This window comes from Podarcis liolepis, assembly GCF_965112155.1.
Source record: "Podarcis liolepis genome assembly, chromosome: 2".
Classification (NCBI taxonomy): Eukaryota; Metazoa; Chordata; class Lepidosauria; order Squamata; family Lacertidae; genus Podarcis; species Podarcis liolepis.
In genome coordinates, this window is record NC_139555.1 from 108,800,437 (window position 1) to 108,819,997 (window position 19,561).

At 45.7% G+C, this 19,561-nt stretch overlaps 1 protein-coding gene across 1 annotated transcript; it reads right to left on the bottom strand.

Moving 5' to 3' along the window:
• Positions 1-486: 486 nt before the first annotated feature.
• LOC310700924 (uncharacterized protein) lies at positions 487-19,227 on the bottom strand. Its single transcript, XM_083490877.1, has 5 exons — positions 17,766-19,227; positions 16,608-16,771; positions 6,112-7,594; positions 3,567-3,730; positions 487-2,000 (listed from the first exon to the last, which is right to left on the bottom strand). The coding sequence occupies exons 1-5, from the start codon at positions 19,220-19,222 to the stop codon at positions 1,933-1,935; spliced, it is 3,336 nt and encodes a 1,111-aa protein (XP_083347003.1). The 5' UTR covers positions 19,223-19,227; the 3' UTR covers positions 487-1,932.
• Between the last annotated feature and the right edge of the window lie 334 nt (positions 19,228-19,561).

Genomic DNA, 19,561 nt, shown 5'->3' on the forward strand with positions numbered 1-19,561 from the left:
TATGGCTCTACCCTTAGAATCGTAGCAGTGTATTGCAACAATAAAAATGCATTTATTATTATTATTATTATTATTATTATTATTATTATTATCATCATCATTACTACTACTACTACTATTACTGCAAGTCTGCTCAGACATATAATTTAGATACCTACACTGGTTTTTTAAGTTTTGCTGAGGCTAATGTGTGTTTTAATGACCCCCCCCCCTTTTAATGACAGCCCTGTGGATTTGGGCTGTGTTTTTTCTACAGCAGTGATTCCCAAATTTGGGTCTCCAGCTGTTTTTGAACTACAGTTCCCATCATCCCTGCTCACTGGTTCTGCTAGCTAGGGATGGTGGGAGTTGTAGTTCAAAAACAGCTGGAGACCCGAGTTTGGGAAACACTGACCTACAGTTTTATTATGTGCACCACTTAGAGAGCTCTTTGATTAAGTGGTTTAGAAAATCTTTCTCAGTAAATAAACAAATAAGAACAGTGCCTCGAAGAGGATTTTTATTTGCACATCACATGTGCCGAATGCAGCTAGAAGTACACAAAGGTTTAACCAGAGCTATCCATAATCTTTTGTGTGACCTCAGTTTCATTTGAAGCACCTCGGAGAGGTTTGTTCTTGATGTAGGAGAGGAGCCTTGGAATGGCATTTGAGAAACTATACTTCTGAGCCACCCCCAGCTCTCTGCAGTTCAGTCATTTGGAAGCTGCATGTGTACCACACATGCCCTGACTTTGAAATAAACTCGAATTGTCCTGGCAAACTGAGCACCCTTCATAGGCATCGGAGCAACTGAGCGTTCTGTTCTAGTGGTGGGTGAGAATAACTGACTTCTGGGAGATTTCAGTAGTTGCCTCAGGAACATTTGATAAGCATTCCCAGGACCAATGGAACTGATGAGTGGAAGGAGAACAGATCAAAAGGTAGGGAAAGAACAGGAGAGAAGATCCACCAACCACAAGGTGAGAACGCAACATGGGCAGAACTTGTGCTTGAATAACCAATACATTAATTAATCCGGACCAGAAATCTTCAGGAAAACAATGTTAACACTGACAAAATGGCTCTAGACTTCACTTGGCATCATCCATTCCCCCGTGATGTCTACATCAGCTTGCCTCTCATCCTGATTTCACAGAGATGTATGTTTCCCTGTCCCTGTTCTGGCCATGGGGACACCGTGAATGGCAATAATTCTGGGGCATGGAGAAACTCCTCGTGGAACTACCAATCTTATAAGTCATGTAGACCCCATGGATCTAAGTGGATCCAGCATAATTAATCTGAGCCTTGAAAAGCACATAGAGATGAAAGAGGAAGTGAGAAAGAGTGTCATTCTTCCAACTTCCTCTTTCAGCTCTATGTACATTCTCCAGATACCCAGAGATTCAAATTCCACCCAGATCACAGTGCTCATGCTATGCAAGGAGGGAGGGACAGCACCGGGTGGGAGTTAGCTTCCTTCCCTGGTGTTACATAGTAACAGAGTAACAATGAGAAATTAATTGTCCTTTAACTCCAAGGCACAGCTCCTCAATATATGAGGCTTTGCAAAATTCAGGAAGTGAATTCAGGCTGCCAAATAACCTGTTGCTTGCAGAAAAAAGTAAAAGTGATTGAAAAGAAGCTCCTATCATTCATAGCTGCTGGATGTCGTTTCCCCCCTCATAATTAGCATGTGAATGTTGTGGAGGAAAATGGGATGGCATTCTAAAATGATGGTCCCAATGGCTTATCTTGTTCATAACCCGGCATTAAGTTCCATTTCTCATTCAGCATCGTCTCACAATGAAGAGCAAACCGTTATATTTGCAAATGGGCACCAATCCTACAAAGTGAGGGCTTTGCTGAAGTGTTTCTAGGCATGTCTTCACCATCCATTCAGTTCCATTCGCACTTGATGTAAGCTATTTTTGCATCCTGCCTTTTTTTGTTAAGTTCTGGTCTCATTCTTCATATCTTTTTCCAAAATGGATTCAGAAGAGTCTTCTTGGACTTTTTCTGCAAAATAAAAAAAGCAATTGGAAAAATGGTGGTCCACAGAGAGCCAAACAACCCTTCATGCAAGAGACTGGGTACAACTCCCATTTTTAACTGAAATGCATCCACAATGGACAGCCAATCACTTTCAACCAAAAGTTGGGGAGGTACATTCCTTCCCTTCTGCTTCTCCCTCCTTACCCAAGTTTTGATAATTTTAAAAGGGGTATACCTAAGATGACAGTCCCAGCTCCTGCCCACCTAGCAGTTCAAAAGCACATCAAAGTGCAAGTAGATAAATAGGTACTCCTCCGGCAGGAAGGAAAATGGTGTTTCCGTGCACTGCTCTGGTTTCACCAGAAGCAGCTTAGTTGTGCTGGCCACATGACCCGGAAGCTGTCTGCGGACAAATGCCGGCTCCCTCGGCTTATAGAGCGGGTTGAGCGCCACAACCCCAGAGTTGTCCGCAACTGGACCTAAAGGTCAGGGTACCTTTACCTTTTTATACCTAAGACGGGAAGGTAAACGGTGTTTCCGTGCGCTGCTCTGGTTCACCTGAAGCGGCTTAGTCATGCTGGCCACATGACCCAGAAGTTGTATGCCGGCTCCCTCAGCCAGTAAAGCAAAATGAGCGCCGCAACCCCAGAGTTGTCCGCAACTGGACCTAATGGTGAGGGGTCCCTTTACCTTTACCTTTACCTTTACCTTTACCTTTACCTTTACCAAGATGGTTGCATCCCGGTGGGGTAGAGCGAGAGGTCAGCAGGAAGGAGCCAGGGAGAAGCAGGAGGAATAGATAGCGAGAGGTGGCGGTGTAAGGAAGTGCAGGAAGCAGACATAAGCCAAGGTGACTAGGGAGAAGGGCTGCCATTGATACAAAAGAAGGCAATAACTCTAGGGAAGAGAGAAGAACTGGCAAGCCTTTCACCAAAGGAGCCATAAAAAGAGAGCTAGATGAAAGAAAAGGCCGAAGAGATGGACTAGGGATGGATGAATATGTCAATTTCAGTTTCTCCTTTTTTCCAATTCTCAGTTCATTTCTCCACATTCCCACACCAGTTTCCATTGCCCCCCTACACACAATAAAACATCAAAAACAAATTCCTCATGGAAATTCATCAACATTGTAATGCAGATTTCTCCTATTGTACGCAATTCTACAATACAATTTGCCCCCAAAACAATGCAATTTTGTAAGTTATTTGCACTAATAGATGCACCCTTCCCACTAATGGGAACAGCTGGATAACTGCATTACAAAATTCAAAGAAGTGCAAATTTTGAAGCGTGGCTGTGTTTTGGATCTCACATGGTTTCAAAAAAATGAGAATTAGGAAGGCTCACCATTCAATGTGAACTTTCTCCCCCATCTCTAGAGGCGAGAGTAACACTACCTTAGCAGGAAAGCTGATTCTGACATAGACAGAGCAGGCAGAACTTGTGTGCCTTGTTGTCCACTGGAAATATTGCCAAAAACTGCTACAAAGAGGAACTGGCATAGGACCCCACTGCAGCAACACTATAAATGTGACAAGACCTGTTGATGAACTGAGCCCAAACTTCTTCAGCCAAAGGACCTGGACTTACTTGAGAGTGTTGAGTTGAATATATGAGCTGCCAGGAAATCGCAGTGGTGGGCAGGAGACGGCTTCCTGATCTCAGGTGGCCCTGCGCTGATGTGGAAGAAGTTCTCCTCTGTGGCATTGTAGAGCGGCCATTGCACCTCATTGGGCACAGACCCAGTGGGGTTCCTGTGGAGGAAACCAAAAAAACCCACAGTCCAGATCCAAATCTTCTTTTTAAGCCAAAGGCCATTGTGACGTTAACATATGAGAGTGCTGGAGGTGAAATAGTTAAACAAGTTACCCAATCAGAACCCAGGGGGGTGGAGTCAGAGGGACTATAAAAGCAGCTCTGGGAGGTGCGAAAGGGGAGTTTGTTGGGAGTTGGGTGGTTGGTTGGAGTGGGAGTGAATTGGGATAGAGTCTGTGAGTAGATTGAGTTAGTGTAGAGAAATAAGCTGAGTCAGGAACAGTTAGGAGATGGAAAGACAAGTAAATATCTGAGAGGTGGTTTAGTGAGGGAGGGCAGGTAGAGGAAGTTATAGGTCTGAATAGGCACCCTATGATTGTAATTGACCGATACCATTTATGAAACCACACACTTGTTAAACTGCAATAAATAAACAGAAGTTTATGTTCCAATTCTAACCTGACTGGACTCAGTATTGGTCCAGGTAGGGCCTGGGTGGTGGCAGTGAGAAATAAAATGTGGCGCAGGGATCAAAATCTTCTTTTTAAGCCAAAGGCCATCAATAGCACAAAACAAAGAGAGAGAAAATCACTCATAGCATTATAAAAACAAAAATGGCACGTCTACACTGTGATAATAGCATACTACAAAATAAGTGAAACCCTATCATTTATCATTTGACTCATTTCCTCAGGGCCCCGCTTTCATTGCTTGGAATTGTGCTGGCAGTCAACCCTATGAGATTTGGCCCATTCCTTTTTATTAGATGGAATTAGAGATAGGAGGCCAGCTATATCAAATACGATCCTGTGAGTCTAGCTTCCCAGTAGGTCCTCTTCTGCCCAATCCATTTTGTTCCCCATCCACTGTGCTTTGGAATTCTGCCTCGGCCACTATATTATTTTTATTTCTATCCCACCTTTTCCCCAGATCAGAACCCAATGTGGCTTACACAAATAAAAACAAGCACACAGAGATAAAATACAATATCATATAAAATATAGTTTTTAAAAAGTAATTAAATTCTAATAGAATTAAAACAATACATAAGCAAATCAATTGGATTACAGATAGTAAAAATCTATATGGAATACAAAGCGGTGCAATATGAAATACACTGCAGCTGGTGGTTCACGCTGACATTAGCCCTGCTCCACAGAAATCCCTCTGATTGCCCTAATGTACCTGGAAAAGGAACACTATTCGTTTTTGCCAAGGTAAGTATTCCCCAACACTTTGATTATGTGCTTTTTGTTATATATGGCAGGAGAGAGCTCCTAACATTCAGTCATGGGTAGAAGGTACATGTTCTTGTGTATTAATCTCTGGCAACAGTTCCGGGAAATCTAAATCCAAAAAACTAATCCGAGGCTTTCTTTTCTCCTTCCATCAACCAAAAAATAAAATCAAATCAAATGAGAACCCTGCTATGGCAATCAACTTATGGCCTAGAAATCACGGTCATATTTCATCAGTGCCAAACGTGTCAGCCAAAATAGCTGACATTCCATCTTCAACCATCTTTTGCAAAGGTTAGTTGGTTATTTCAACTCACATCCCACCATAGCCCTGAAATTGCCAGTGGTAATAAAAATATGATATAACATGTTGCTGTTTTTTAAAGTATCAGTAGGGTTTTTTAAAAAACAGATAAACAAATCAAAAGTGCATATCAGTCACATTAAAACATATCAAGGCCAGCTATTATTATTAATAATAATAATAATTTTTGTACCTCACCCACCTGACTGGGTTGCCAGTTCAGACTGAGCAGGGGGGGAAATCCCTGTCTATTATTATTTTTAATAGCATTTGCTTCTTCAGAAGGTCTCAAGACCCCAAGAGGGTGAAAGAGATGGTTTGGGAAGCTCCTTATACATAACTGGACCCCTATGTCCCTGGAATTGAGCTAGGGGCTTTTTCCAATTAACAGGCAGTTTGCCAGTGAGAAGAAGGGGGGGGAAACACCAAAGGAAGATACATGTCTTTTGTTTAAGACAGGGACTGGGAACTGTCCAGCTGTCCAGCTATTTGTTGACAGGAACTCCAGCTCCCATCAGCCCCAGCCAGCATGGCCAATGGTCAAGGATGATAAGAGTTGTAGTCTAGCAACATCTGAAGGGCCACAAGTTCTCCATCCCTGAGTTAGGCCTTTGAGCTTTTCTCTAAAACCTGCCCCTCTATACTGAAACTTGATGTGGCAGTGCCCTTGTCAAAGATACCGAGAAAATGAATGAAAGACCTTGGGAGGTTCAGGCAGAACCTTGGGATGTAGAGTGCCCAGAGCAAGGACTATCAGACTATGTCTAGAACATCCAGGGTCAAGTTGATGGAATGAGTTGTGTTAGAGGCTCTTGAACAAGAGCTGTGAATGCCTTACCCGCTTCTAGCAAACTCCGCCCAATAGCGCATCATCTTGAGGCTTAAAGGGGCGTCAGCTTCCGTGTTTGTTTGATTTACCCTCTGTAGCGACGACAGAGTTCCAAACAGGTAAGGCACCTCAACTCCATGGGCTGCTCCCATCCACTCCTGCCAAATGGAGCCAGAGATGTGGTGGTTGAAGGAGTAGGTGTACACAGGGCTCCCACCTGCTGCCATCTTTTCAGCAGCTTCAGCCAATGGGCACAAAAAGAAATAATCTCTGCACAGTTGGACCATGGCCCCATGGTACTTTTCTGGCCCATGGCCATCTTCAGCATACTTCAGCGCTACAGTCTTGGCAACATCTTCTTCAAAAGACATTTCGAACAATGTCATTGTTTCTTCCAAGAGCTGCTCCCAAATTGACGTTCTGTCATCTTCTATGCGATCCGAAAGACCGTTTAGGGCAAAGACAGACCCATCCTCGCCGGTGATGCCTATGAGCAATGGTTTTGCCTGAAGGAGCCCACTCTGCAGAAGTTTCCTTGGCTCATCCAGAAGGAAGTCCCCATCTGTGGTGGGGTAGAATCGATGCATCAAAAGTTGGAACATTCCCCTATCCATTTCCTTCTCCTGTAGGCAGCGCAGCGCCACACTGTGATTCCGATCGTCGCAGCCCAGCCGCTGACTCGCTTTCAAGGAGCGCAACTTGCAATGCTCAGGATCCTTCCAAGCCCAGGGTGCATTGGGAGCTCCACTCTGCACCACAGCGCGGGCAAAAAGGGGTTGGCTTGCAGGTGAGAGGAGGTGAAACCCCACAGAGGCTGCTCCCGCACTGTGGCCAAAGAGGGTCAGCTGAAGAGGGTCCCCACCAAAGACAGCTGCGTTCTCCTTCACCCACTTCAGAGCTAGCTGTTGGTCCCACAGCCCCATGTTTCCTGGGACCTCAGGCGGGAGGAACAGAAAGCCGAAGAACGCCAGCCGATAATTCATGGAAACCACAATGATGTTCTCAGTAGCAGCCAGAAGTGCTCCGTTGTACAAGTCTAAGGAACTGGCACCAACCAGAAATCCCCCACCATGGATCCAGACAAGGACAGGAACCGGTGCAGAAGGCCGTGGGTGAGGCACCCAGACATTGAGAAAGAGACAGTCCTCTGAATGTGGCGCGTTGGCAACCCACATTTTGTTGAAAGGCCATTGAAAATCGGTCGTCTGGAAGCAAGCCTTTCCAAAGTTGGTGACCTCCAAGACATGGCTCCATGGCTGGTGGGGAAGGGGCTTTTGGAAGCGCAGCTTCCCCAGGGGGGGTTCAGCATAAGGGATACCGAGGTAGGAAGTGACGGAGGCCGAGCCAACCGGGACTCGCTTGCCTTTGATAGGGCCACTGCTGGTCACCACAACAGTGTCATCTTCAGAGGCAGAGCTGGAATTCAGGAGGGAGAGGAAGAGGAAGAGGAAGAGGCCCAAGGATGCCTGGAGGAGAGTAGGCATTGCAGAAGCTGAAAGAAAGGTGACCCAGGCACAGTTATACCTTGGCTCTGATCCGAAGCGACATACACAAGCCCCCCCCCTTTTTTTAAAAAATAAAAAGCATAGATCCCAGCATATCAACTGTATTGTGTGGGAGAAGACAAGCGAAAACCCTTCTCTCCACCCAATCCCCTTCTGGATATCAGTGGATTATAGATGTGTTTAAAAAAACTTGGCATCAGGGGGACAGCTTCCATGTGAGTACTGGGAATTGCAGGTGGACTGTTGTTGTTATGTACTTAAGTTCTCACCCTGGGCCAGCAGGGGGATACTGTAGATAGTTTTCACTCAGGTCCACATATGCAAATAAGGGATTGAAAGTGACATTCAGTGATTGGATAGTTACAGAAAGTGGTTACTGATGCGTTGTAGTGGAGCTCTGTATAAGCAGGTTGCCTGAACCCTTCAGTTCAGTTCTGTTCTGGCCTGTGAATAAACAAGAGCTGTTTGAAGAATTGTTGTGTCGTCTGATATGTTCACCCAAAACTTAACAGTTGTGCTCTAGTCCTACTTGTGAGCTTCCCATAGGCTTCTGGTTGCTCACTGTGAGAACAGGACACCAGACTAGATGGGTCATTGGCTTGATCCAACAGTATTTTTATTTGATGGGGAGGGAGGGAGGAAAGGAGCCATGACAGTGGGGTCAATGCACACCTCTACCTGGAGCCCACAAAAACCAGCACTGATCCTGAAAGCATAGGAACATTTTAAATGTACAGTTGTACCTTGGAAATCGAACAGGATCCATTCCGGAAGTCCATTCAACATCCCAAAATTTTGAAAACTAAATTGCTGCTTCTGATTGGCTGCAGGAAGCTCCTGCAGCCAATCAAAAGCCACGGAAGCCCTGTCAGACGTTCCGCCTCCAAAAATAGTTTGCAAACCGGAACAGTCACTTTGCGACGTTCGGGAGCCAAAGTGTTCGGGAACTAAGCTGTTCTAAAGCCAAGATACGACTCTATCAGCAAGCAAACATTCACAGAAGTCCAATAAGAGAGGTCATATATCTATTGTTTGGGAGGGGTGTTGGGGGGTTGCTGCTATTGCTATTGCTTCTGTTGCTGCTGGTGGGGGGTTTTTTTTGTTTGTTTGTTTTGTTTTGAATCATTATTTTTTGATTTATGTGAAAATTGTTCAGTTTGGATGTGTATTTTTTGACATTTTTATTTATTGTTTCTGTCTACTTTTGTTCTGCATTTTTCTCATTTTTCAAGCCACATGCAGCATGGTTTAAATTGTGGCATACAAATAAAATTATTTATGTATGGACGTTCACCAAATGCATGTTTGTATGTCGAAAACAATGTTCACCCAAAAGAAGAGCATACACGTGTCTTTGCGACAATGTTTTTGATGGTACCAATTTCACCTTACCAATCTTCATACAGAAGGAATATTATTCCAGTAAAGATGAGCAGGTCTAGGGGAATGACAAGGCCGGTTGTGTAATTCCTTGAGCTGGAATCTTCCAACATCTGACTTTCCACTAAAGCTGAAAGTGGGCAACTCAGTTTACTGACTTTGAACTCCTTAACAGAGACATTGCAGTCCCCTCATACCTTGACTTTCTTCACCTCTTTCTCTTTTTTTTTCTTTTGAGGGAGCAAGTCCCAATCCGCAGACCCTCACACGCATATGTCCAAGACTTACAGCATGATACAGGGTTAACTTCCCAAATGTTAAACAACTGGAACAAAACGAAGCACGAAGCTATGGTGCTAGAATGCAGGATTCCTGACTTCCTTTCTTGTGCCACGTTTACTGTCATCTCCCCCACTCCCAGGTTTAGTCCCTACTTCTCATCCCACTCTTGGAGGCATCTAAACCTTCTGCATCCTGAAGACTCACCTCCTTTATCCCCGGTGGGGTTTTGCTGCTCCTTGGTGTCCTCTACAGCTCAATCCAAATGGGAAAGGTGGATACTGAGGCTTATAGGACACTTCCAGCTCTGGCAAATAACACCCAGTGAGAAGGCAGCTGCCAATATGTGTGTATGCAAAGGGCAGTGACCGCCAGGCTCTGCCTTCTCCAGGGGACGAGGCATGTTAGGTAAGAGTACACATCAGAGGGCACAGAGGGAGAGCTGTAGCGTGCAACAACAACAAAATGGGTTTCATGGTTATGCAAAGTCTCTGGCCTTTTGGACATAAGGAAATGCAAGTTATTAAGTACAGTGGTACCTCAGCTTAAGTACTTAATTCGTTCCGGAGGTCCGTTCTTAACCTGAAACTGTTCTTAACCTGAAGCACCACTTTAGCTAATGGGGCCTCATGCTGCGCCGCCAGATCACGATTTCTGTTTTCATCCTGAAGCAAAGTTCTTAACCTGAAGCACTATTTCTGGGTGAGCGGAGTCTGTAACCTGAAGCGTATGTAACCTGAAGCGTATGTAACCTGAGGCACCACTGTAGTGGGTTGACAAAGCAGACAACACAGAGATTTCTCCAAGTAGTTCTTTATAAGTAAGCTGGAACTGAACCGAACTGAACACAGCTCAGCCGGCCTGCTTTTATAGGCAGCCGGCTGTCACATTGTAACAACAGCCCAGGGTTTCCCGCCTAAATTAACTGGCGTGGACCTGAGTGAAAACTACATACACTACCCCCCTGGTGGCCAGGGTGAGAACTTCAATACATCACACAAGTACTGTATATGTGAACATAGGCAACCGTGGACAGGCATTGAAGAACATCAAAAGCCAGGTTGAGTTTGAATAGTGAGGGCAGGTGGATCTTTATTTATTGAGCATGCAATGTCCCCCAATGAGATTTATTGTAGCAGGGCCATATCAAGGCTTGTTGCTGCCTGAGGTAAAGGGCAAGATGTCTGAAGTGCTGGGGGTGTTTCCTGTGTCCCCGCAAACTGGTCAGTTGCAATCCTCCTTAAAGCAAGTAAAATCCTCAGTGATACAATGGGTCATAATATAGATATGGAAGCATGGGAACGATTGTGGAATATGGATATAAAAGAGCATGTTATGATCCAAGAGAAAATTATATGAAAATGATATATCGATGGTAAATTGGCAAAAAAAATGTATAAATCCAAATCAAATAAGTGTTGGAAATGTAAAGAGAAAGAAGGTTATTTTTATCATATGTGGTGGTCTTGTAGTGAGGTTAAGGGAAGTATTTTTTGACGTTTTTATTTATTGTTTCTGACTACTTTTCTTCTCTATTTTCCTCATGTTTCAAGCCACATGGAGCATGGTTTAAATTGTGGAAAGGTGGCATACAAATAAAATGTATGGACGTGCACCAAATTCATTTTTGTATGTCGACAATAATATTCACAAAATAAAGAACATACACGTGTCTTTGTGACAATGTTTTTGATGGTACCAATTCTCACCTTACCAATCTTCATACAGAAGGAATATTATTCCAGATGGCAAGGCTGATTTCCCTTTTTTTAGTGTATTTTTCATCTTTGTTGGAAGCCGCCCAGAGTGGCTGGGGAAACCCAGCCAAATGGGTGGGGTACAAATAATAAATTATTATTATTATTATTATTATTATTTTGCAATTACCGCTCACACATCAAGCAGTGGGCGGGGTTTGTGACCCGGCGCAGGCTTCCCGTTCCAGGGTGACACCTCTGCCTACTGGCCAGTGCTCCACCTCCTCCCCCACTAGCAATGATCACAACTTTGGCGGTTTTAGACCTTGATCAGTATCCTATAGTTTGGATTTGGATTTGATATTCCGCTTTATCACTACCCAAAGGAGTCTCAAAGCGGTTAACATTCCCCTTTCCCTTCCTCCCCCACAACAAACACTCTGTGAGGTGAGTGAGGCTGAGAGACTTCAGAGAAGTGTGACTAGCCCAAGGTCACCCAGCAGCTGCATGTGGAGGAGTGGAGACACGAACCCGGGTTCACCCGGGTTCTGCTCTGGTCAGACCACACCTGGAGTACTGTGTCCAGTTCTGGGCACCACAATTCAAGAAGGACACTGACAAACTGGAACGTGTCCAGAGGAGGGCAACCAAAATGGTCAAAGGCCTGGAAACGATGCCTTATGAGGAACGGCTAAGGGAGCTGGGCATGTTTAGCCTGGAGAAGAGGAGGTTAAGGGGTGATATGATAGCCATGTTCAAATATATAAAAGGATGTCACATAGAGGAGGGAGAAAGGTTGTTTTCTGCTGCTCCAGAGAAGCGGACACGGAGCAATGGATCCAAACTACAAGAAAGAAGATTCCACCTAAACATTAGGAAGAACTTCCTGACAGTAAGAGCTGTTCGACAGTGGAATTTGCTGCCAAGGAGTGTGGTGGAGTCTCCTACTTTGGAGGTCTTTAAGCAGAGGCTTGACAACCATATGTCAGGAGTGCTCTGATGGTGTTTCCTGCTTGGCAGGGGGTTGGACTCGATGGTCCTTGTGGTCTCTTCCAACTCTATGATTCTATGATTCTATGATTCTAAGATTACGAGTCCACCACTACAGAACACTGGCTCTCTTCGGAATGGGGGTTAGCATTATTATGCATCCCCATGTGGTGTCATCTGCAGGGCCCATTAAAGGGGTGTTTGCAGGAATCACTGGCCCTGAGTGGCGGCGAAAGGTCAAACTACCAACATCAGGCAAAGTGGGGGGTACGCTGTGTAAATTCTCATTTCACAGTCCCCTTCACAGCTGGGGCTGAGAGGGTTGCCGTCCAATGCCTAAGCCAAGGTTTCCTACATCTGAAATCGATAAAGTTGTGGCCTAATTTTATCCCATACGTCGTTGTCACGTCTCCATATTTCGGGCTGGCTCCCAGGCTGGGGGGTTAGCGCATGGGCTGGCAAATAGAAGCAGTACATGTGTGTCTGAGTATCACATTTTATGTCCGTCTTTTTACTACTTGTAATATGGCAGCCCTACCCCAGTGGCTTGGAGAACCTTTTATCAGTTGGTGTTCTTTCTGCAGTTGCGAAGAGTTGATCTTCCAGGGTGGCAGAACCCAGACTTTGGAACACCCTGCCTATTAATATTAGTGAGGAAGACTTTGCTGCATTGTTTTTGGCACTTGGGTTAAACCACAGAGCCACTTGCCGATCAGAAGGTCTGCAGTTCAAATCCCCACAATGGGGTGAGCTCCCGTTGCTCGGTCCCTGCTCCTGCCAACCTAGCAGTTCAAAAGCACATCAAAGTGCAAGTAGATAAATAGGTACCGCTCCTGCGGGAAGGTAAACGGCGTTTCCGTGCGCTGTTGTGGTTTGCCAGGAGCGGCTTAGTCATGCTGGCCACATGTCCCGTTAGCTGTACGCCAGCTCCCTCGGCCAATAAAGCGAGATGAGCGCTGCAACCCCAGAGTCAGCCACGACTGGACCTAATGGTCAGGGGTCCCTTTACCTTTAAAACTTTCTTGTTTCAGCCAGTAATTGTCACAGGCGAGTCATTTTAACATGCAGTTTTAACAAGTCTTTTTATTTTATGTATAAAGTTTTAAAGATCGCAGAGTTTATCAGCATCTTTTAAAATGGTGTTCCCTTATTTTTAATGTTTGCTCTTTCGGGTTGCTTTTAAAATGAATGTTTCAGATTGCCCTTTGCAAACCGCTTAGATGTTTTCCACTGAAGAAGCGGTATATACATTTTGTTAAATGAAAACTTAAAAGATTTGCCCTGTTCTCACAGTGGCGAACCAGAGGCCTGTGAGAAACTCTCAGGCAGAACCTGAGCACGATAGTAGCAACCCCACTTGTGATTCCCAAGGTTCAGAGAAGGGCAAAGTTCTGTATTTGCTCCACTCGCTCACCCCCTCTTCCTGCTCCCTGCCTCGTTTCTTTTTCTTCTTCTTTTATTTCAGAAAATGTATACACTGCTTGGTTGTAAAACAAACAAACCCTCAAAGTGATTTATAGAAAGACAAAACAAGAAAAATTTCCAACCCTACTTGAAAACATACAGAGGTTATAATACTCAAACAGATTGAAATGACCTCAGCTTTCTTTAAGGTAACAAATAATCTGGAAATAAGTACCTAACAGAGAATGAGAAAGGCTGCTGATGTATCCAGGACCATTAGGTGGAGTGAGACCATCACCTTAGATGGCAGATGCTGGGGAGATCGGGAGATTGAGTTCCATCATGCACACACACACACACACACAATTCCTCCTGAGGGACCCCTGACCATTAGGTCCAGTCGTGGCCGACTCTGGAGTTGCGGCGCTCATCCCGCTTTATTGGCCGATGGAGCCGGCGTACAGCTTCTGGGTCAGGACTAAGCCGCTTCTGCCGAAACAGAGCAGCGCACGGAAACGCCGTTTACCTTCCCGCCAGAGTGGTACCTATTTATCTACTTGCACTTTGACGTGCTTTCGAACTGCTAGGTTGGCAGGAGCTGGGACTGAGCAACGGGAGCTCACCCTGTGGCGGGAATTCGAACCGCTGACCTTCTGATCGGCAAGCCCTAGGCTCTGTGGTTTAACCCACAGCACCAACCGCGTCCCTCAAGGGCCATGGTAGGGATGAGCAAATCTGTCACTTTCTCCCTGTTTCTATCTCTCCCCCCCCCCCCCAGTCTTCAGTTTTCCACACCTGTTTGTGATGTATTTTAAAATAACCTCATGGAAATCCATCAGCATTTTAGTGCAAAATTCTCCTGATACGCACATTTTTATGCAGGTATGCATACAATTTTTTAAAAGGCAATAATCTTCAAATTTTGGCACATCAATTTCCCTTAATACATCACACTTCCCCCCCCCCCTTGATAGTTTCTCCAGTACATGCCTTAACCTAGGGTGTGCGTTTGGTTGGAGACTGGCATTGCAAAATCTGGATAAGGACTGATTTGGAAGGCTATCTGTTTCAGTTTGCATGCTGTTCCAGAAAGTGTGAATTAGGTGTGTTTGCCTTTAAATGAAAACTGACTTGAATTTCTCCCCCACCCCTACCCGCTGCGTATTCCCCTCTCTTCAGGATCAGAACTGTGTGTGCACAATTGGCATCCATGTGCAAGAGCCCGAGATGCGTAGAGTTTTCTGGGGATGGGAATCCTGATTAATCAGGATTTCCATTCTCAGGGAGGAAACAGGTGTCTTCTAGAGACCCCATTCATGCATTTGGTGCTCAGAGGTACTGAATGTCTGAATAGGGTTTACATTTTCATTCAATTCATATCTCAGCAGTTTGTCTGCTTCCTCACTCAGCTTTGCCCCCCATGAACTACTACATGCTTTATTTTCTTTTTAACATTTATTCAAAAGTTACAATACAGCGAGTGCGATATTGTGGCAGTGAACCAAACTGTCTTGAACAGCTACATCCCAAACAGTTGTGTAGTGTTTCGTAACATGGCTAGAGGTCCCACAGATTGTGGGCCTAGCTAACCTGTTCCTAAAGTGTGGTTTCCATTGTCTTGGGTCTCATTCTTCGGACCTTTCTCCAAAATGGGTGAAGTGCTGCCTTATTCAGAGACCTCAGAAAAGGCTTTCTAAAATAGAAAGAAAGAAAGAAAGAAAGAAAGAAAGAAAGAAAGAAAGAAAGAAAGAACTGATCAATAGAAAGTCAACAAAATCTTCATGCCCAAAATCTTAGTCTCTTGACATATTAATCTACTGGCATACTCTCTTGAGCCAATAAACTTTGTTTGAAACCTGGGAAGATGGAGGCTCTGTGGGTAGGTGGTTCCCATGTTTGAGAAATTGGCAAGTTACCTGTTCTGGATGGCATTGCACTCCTACTAAAAAACCAGGTGAGTAGTATAGAGGTGCTCCTAGAGGCCTCTGTAGCTAGGAGTGCCTTTTCCCAACTATGTCTGATTTGCCAACTATGGCCATTCCTGGACAGGGATAGCCAGTCTACTGTAGTCCATGCATTGGTAACCTCAAGGCTGGATTACTGTAATGTGCTGTATTTGGGGCAGCTGAGGCAGAATGCTGCAGCCAGACCTTTTAAAAAAAAAATACTCCTACAGTGATGATAACAAGGCTTTCTGGTTCGCAGCCTTCAGCCACCATGCATCCTGTAGCAGAATGTTGTGGGAACTTTTCTAAAAATAGGGAGGGGAAATGGATGGGGAACTTAAGATCCTGCAGTTGTTGTTGGTCTGATAGTCCCGATTTGCCTCTCCCGGTTTCTCATTTCTCCATTCTTAAAAACTCCTGCAAAATGTGTGTGGCAGATAACATAACTATCTGTGTGGTTTTGTTTGGGCGCTTCATGTTCTTGTTCTTCATGTTCATGTTCATGTTTTCATGTTTCGTAACTGTTACTAAGGGATTTGGGATGTTGGGAGAGTGACCACTGGAGGGCAGGTAAGCCAGTGTGGGAGGCAGAAAGGAGGAGCCTTGAAGCAGTGAATGAAACATACTGCTATGGGGAGTTTCACACTTCCCCCTCTATCCTCTATCCAGGACAGCAAAAGGCATTACAGTGGTACCTCGGGTTAGATACGCTTCAGGTTACAGACACTTCAGGTTACATACTCCGCTAACCCAGAAATAGTACCTCGGGTTAAGAACTTTGCTTCAGGATGAGAACAGAAATCGTGCTCCGGCGGCACGGCAGCAGCGGGAGGCCCCATTAGCTAAAGTGGTGCTTCAGGTTAAGAACAGTTTCAGGTTAAGAACGGACCTCCAGAACGAATTAAGTTCTTAACCCGAGGTACCACTGTATCAAGGACACTTTCTAGGCCAGGCAAAAACAAGGGGAGTGGGTGTGGGCTGGGGAGAACTGCAAGGGCCAGCTAGAGACATATACAGGACCCATATTTTAGGTTCCCCATCCCTTTTCTAGAGCATTCTGGATTCCATTATTATTATTATTATTATTATTATTCCCTGCCCATCTGACTTGGTTGCCCCAGCCTATCTGAGCAGCTTCCATTATATATAGAAACACAACAAAGCATTTCAAAATAAATAAAAACTTCCCTATAGATGTCTTCTAAAGGCTGTGTAGTGACTTATCTCCTTGTCTTGGAGGTCACAACGGGAGCACAGCTGAGCAACTACATACACTCCCACCCCCAGAGGAGCCCCAAATTCACCTGCTTCTGTCGCATTTGAAAAAAGAGATGCCAGAAAACCACAGTGTGAGGCAGGTGACCTCCGTTTGGGCTGGGCTGCCTTTCCGCCGATATGAAAGAAGTTCTGTTCTGTGGAATTGTAGACGGGCCACTTCACTTCACTTGCCTCTGACCCAGTGGGATTCCTGTTGGGGCAACAAAGAAACCAGAGAGTAAAGAGCGGGTAATCAATAAATAATACAAGATAGATGATGATGATGATGATTTTTTTTTATTTATACCCCACCCATCTGGCTGGGTCTACCCAGCCACTCTGGGTGGCTCCCCACAGAATATTAAAAACATGACAAAACATCAAACATTAAAAACTTCCCTAAACAGGGCTGCCTTCAGATGCCTTCTAAAAGTCAGATAGTTGTTTATTGCCTTGATATCTGATGGGAGGACAGGGCAGGTGCCACCATCGAGAAGGCCCTCTGCCTGGTTCCCTGTAATCTCACTTCTCGCAGTAAGGGAACTGTCAGAAGGCCCTCGGAGCTGAGCAATGGGGGTGAAGATGCTCCTTCAGGTATAGTGGGCCAAGGCCGTTTAGGGCTTTAAAGGTGCTCAGAAATGTACTGGGAGCCAATGTAGGTCTTTCAGGACCAGTGTTATGTGGTCTCGGCAGCCACTCCCAGTCACCAGTCTAGCTGCCGCATTCTGGATTAGTTGCAGTTTCTGGGTCACCTTCAAAGGTAGCCCCACATAGAGTCCAAGTGGGAGATAACTAGAGCATGCAGCACTCTGGTGAGACAGTCTGTGGGCAGGTAGGGTCACAGCTTGCGTACCAGATGGAGCTGGTAAACAGCTGCCCTGGACACAGAATTGACCTGCACCTAATAGGAGGATGATAGACAGACAGACTCCAACAAGTGAGAGATGTGGTCTGGGATGGAAGGCTCATGATGGTTGGATAGAGAGGCCTGAAGAATCACCTTTCTGTCCCCCCCCCCCCTCGACTGACATTTCCTACTCTGCCTCTGCAGAATTGAAGCCTTTTGCAACAATAACATGCTGGGAAGTGGGTGCACGTTTCAAGCTGAACCACATTCATGACTTGCACAGAGATCAAAGGCAGTCTCTAGGACACAGATAAGCAGGAAGTGTTTGTTTTACGACGCAGAGGGATTAATGCCTTACCCGCTTCTGGCAAAGTCTGCCCAGTATCGCATCACTCGACGGCTCAATTCAGCATCCTCAGCCGCCGCCTCCGATTGGTTTGTTTGCGACTCGGATGCCATGATCCCAAACAAGTAAGGCAGCTCAGCTCCGTGGGGTGTTCCTGCCCACTTGGGAAAAGCGGGGGAACGGTGGTCGAAGTAGTAAACATAAACTGGGCTCTCGGCTCCTCCGACCTTTTCAGCAAACTCAGCCAGTGGGCACACAAAGAAGTAATCTCCTAAAAACTGAGTCAAGGCCATTTGGTACTGTTCTGGCCCATGGCTCTCTTGGACGTACTTCAGTATTGCAGCATTGATGGCATTTTGTTTAGTTCCATTTTTTACTGTTTGATTCACCCCTTCATAGAGCTGCTCCCTGGTAAGTATTGAATCGTTTCCTATGATGCTAGGAAATAGCATTAATACCATATGTGACCCTTCGTCAGCACTGACACCAGCGAGAATTGGTTTGCCCTGAACGCCACCAGTCTCCAGGAGCTTTTCAGGATCGTCTGGGATGAACTCCCCATCGGTTGTCAAAGAAAACACAGGTCCCAGGTCAGAAAATGCCTTGCCTTCCTTTCCCTGTAGGCAGCTAACCATAGCACTGTGGTTAGCTGTAGGACACCCCATGAGGTCACTCACATATACTGAAACTCTTAGGGCATCTTCAGGATTCCTCCAACCCCAGGGGGCATTGGGAACTCCACTCTGAAGCACAGCACGGGCAAAAAGGGGTTGGCTGGCCGGCGAAAACAGGTGGAAACCAACTGAGGATCCTCCAGCACTTACACCAAAGAGAGTTATCTGGGCTGCATCACCGCCAAACACAGCTGCGTTCTCACTCACCCACTTCAGAGCCAGATGTTGGTCCCACAAGCCAGCGTTTCCTGGGACATCTGGCGGCAGGTACAGGAAACCCAGACTCCCCACGCGGTAATTCATGGAGGCCACAATGACATTCTCTGTAGCAGCTAGGAATGCCCCGTTGTAGATGTCTAGCGAGGCTGTGCCACTGATAAATCCACCACCGTAGATCCACAGAAGGATGGGCACTGGTTTGATTGGTTGTGGGTTGGGCACCCAGATGTTGAGAAAGAGACAGTCCTCTGAAAGTGGTGTGTTGGGAAGTAATATGGTGGAATTAGGTAGGAAATCAATAATTGCCTGGTGGCAAGAGTTGCCAAAGGTGGTGGCCTCCAAGACCTGGCTCCACGGCTGATGAGGAATGGGCTTCTGGAAGCGCAGTTTGCCTATGGGGGGCTCAGCATAGGGGATGCCCAGGTAGGCGGTCACAGAGCCAGAGCCAGCTGGAAGCAGTTTGCCTCTAATAGGACCGCTGCTGGTGACCACCACAGTATCATTTTCAGAGGCCGAGCTGGAAGCCAGAAGGAAGAGGAGGCAGAAGGAGGAGGGTGAAGTCCAGAAACGAGGCATAGCGGCTGCAGGTGAAAGAATCAGAAATAGGGTTAGGGTGGGGAACACAACAATATATTATTATATATTTCTTTTAGAAATGCTGCAGCCACGTGGCAGTCTATTCTGTTCTCCAGATGTTTCCCAGACTCTTGTTTTCCACATCGTATTTCAGCTTTCACATGACATACAACTGCATCTGGAAATCTAGTGGGGTATGGTGCATGCTTAGTGCATTTCTACTTTATTTGCAAACTGATTTTTCCCACCCAGAAGCAAATAGCATGAAAAGTGGTGCTAAACTTGCACCATATTCTGGTACATTTCCAGAAGTACCAGGGATGTGGGTGGTGCTGTGGT

What these genes read in the sequence shown, in the direction of transcription:
- LOC310700924 (XM_083490877.1), bottom strand. Translation starts at nt 19,222, where the DNA reads ATGCCTCGTTTCTGGACTTCACCCTCCTCCTTCTGCCTCCTCTTCCTT. An exon ending in GCAGACTTTGCCAGAAGCGG is followed by an intron (nt 16,772 to 17,765) that starts GTAAGGCATTAA and finishes TTGCCCCAACAG; the next exon opens with GAATCCCACTGGGTCAGAGG. An exon ending in GCGGAGTTTGCTAGAAGCGG is followed by an intron (nt 3,731 to 6,111) that starts GTAAGGCATTCA and finishes TTTCCTCCACAG; the next exon opens with GAACCCCACTGGGTCTGTGC.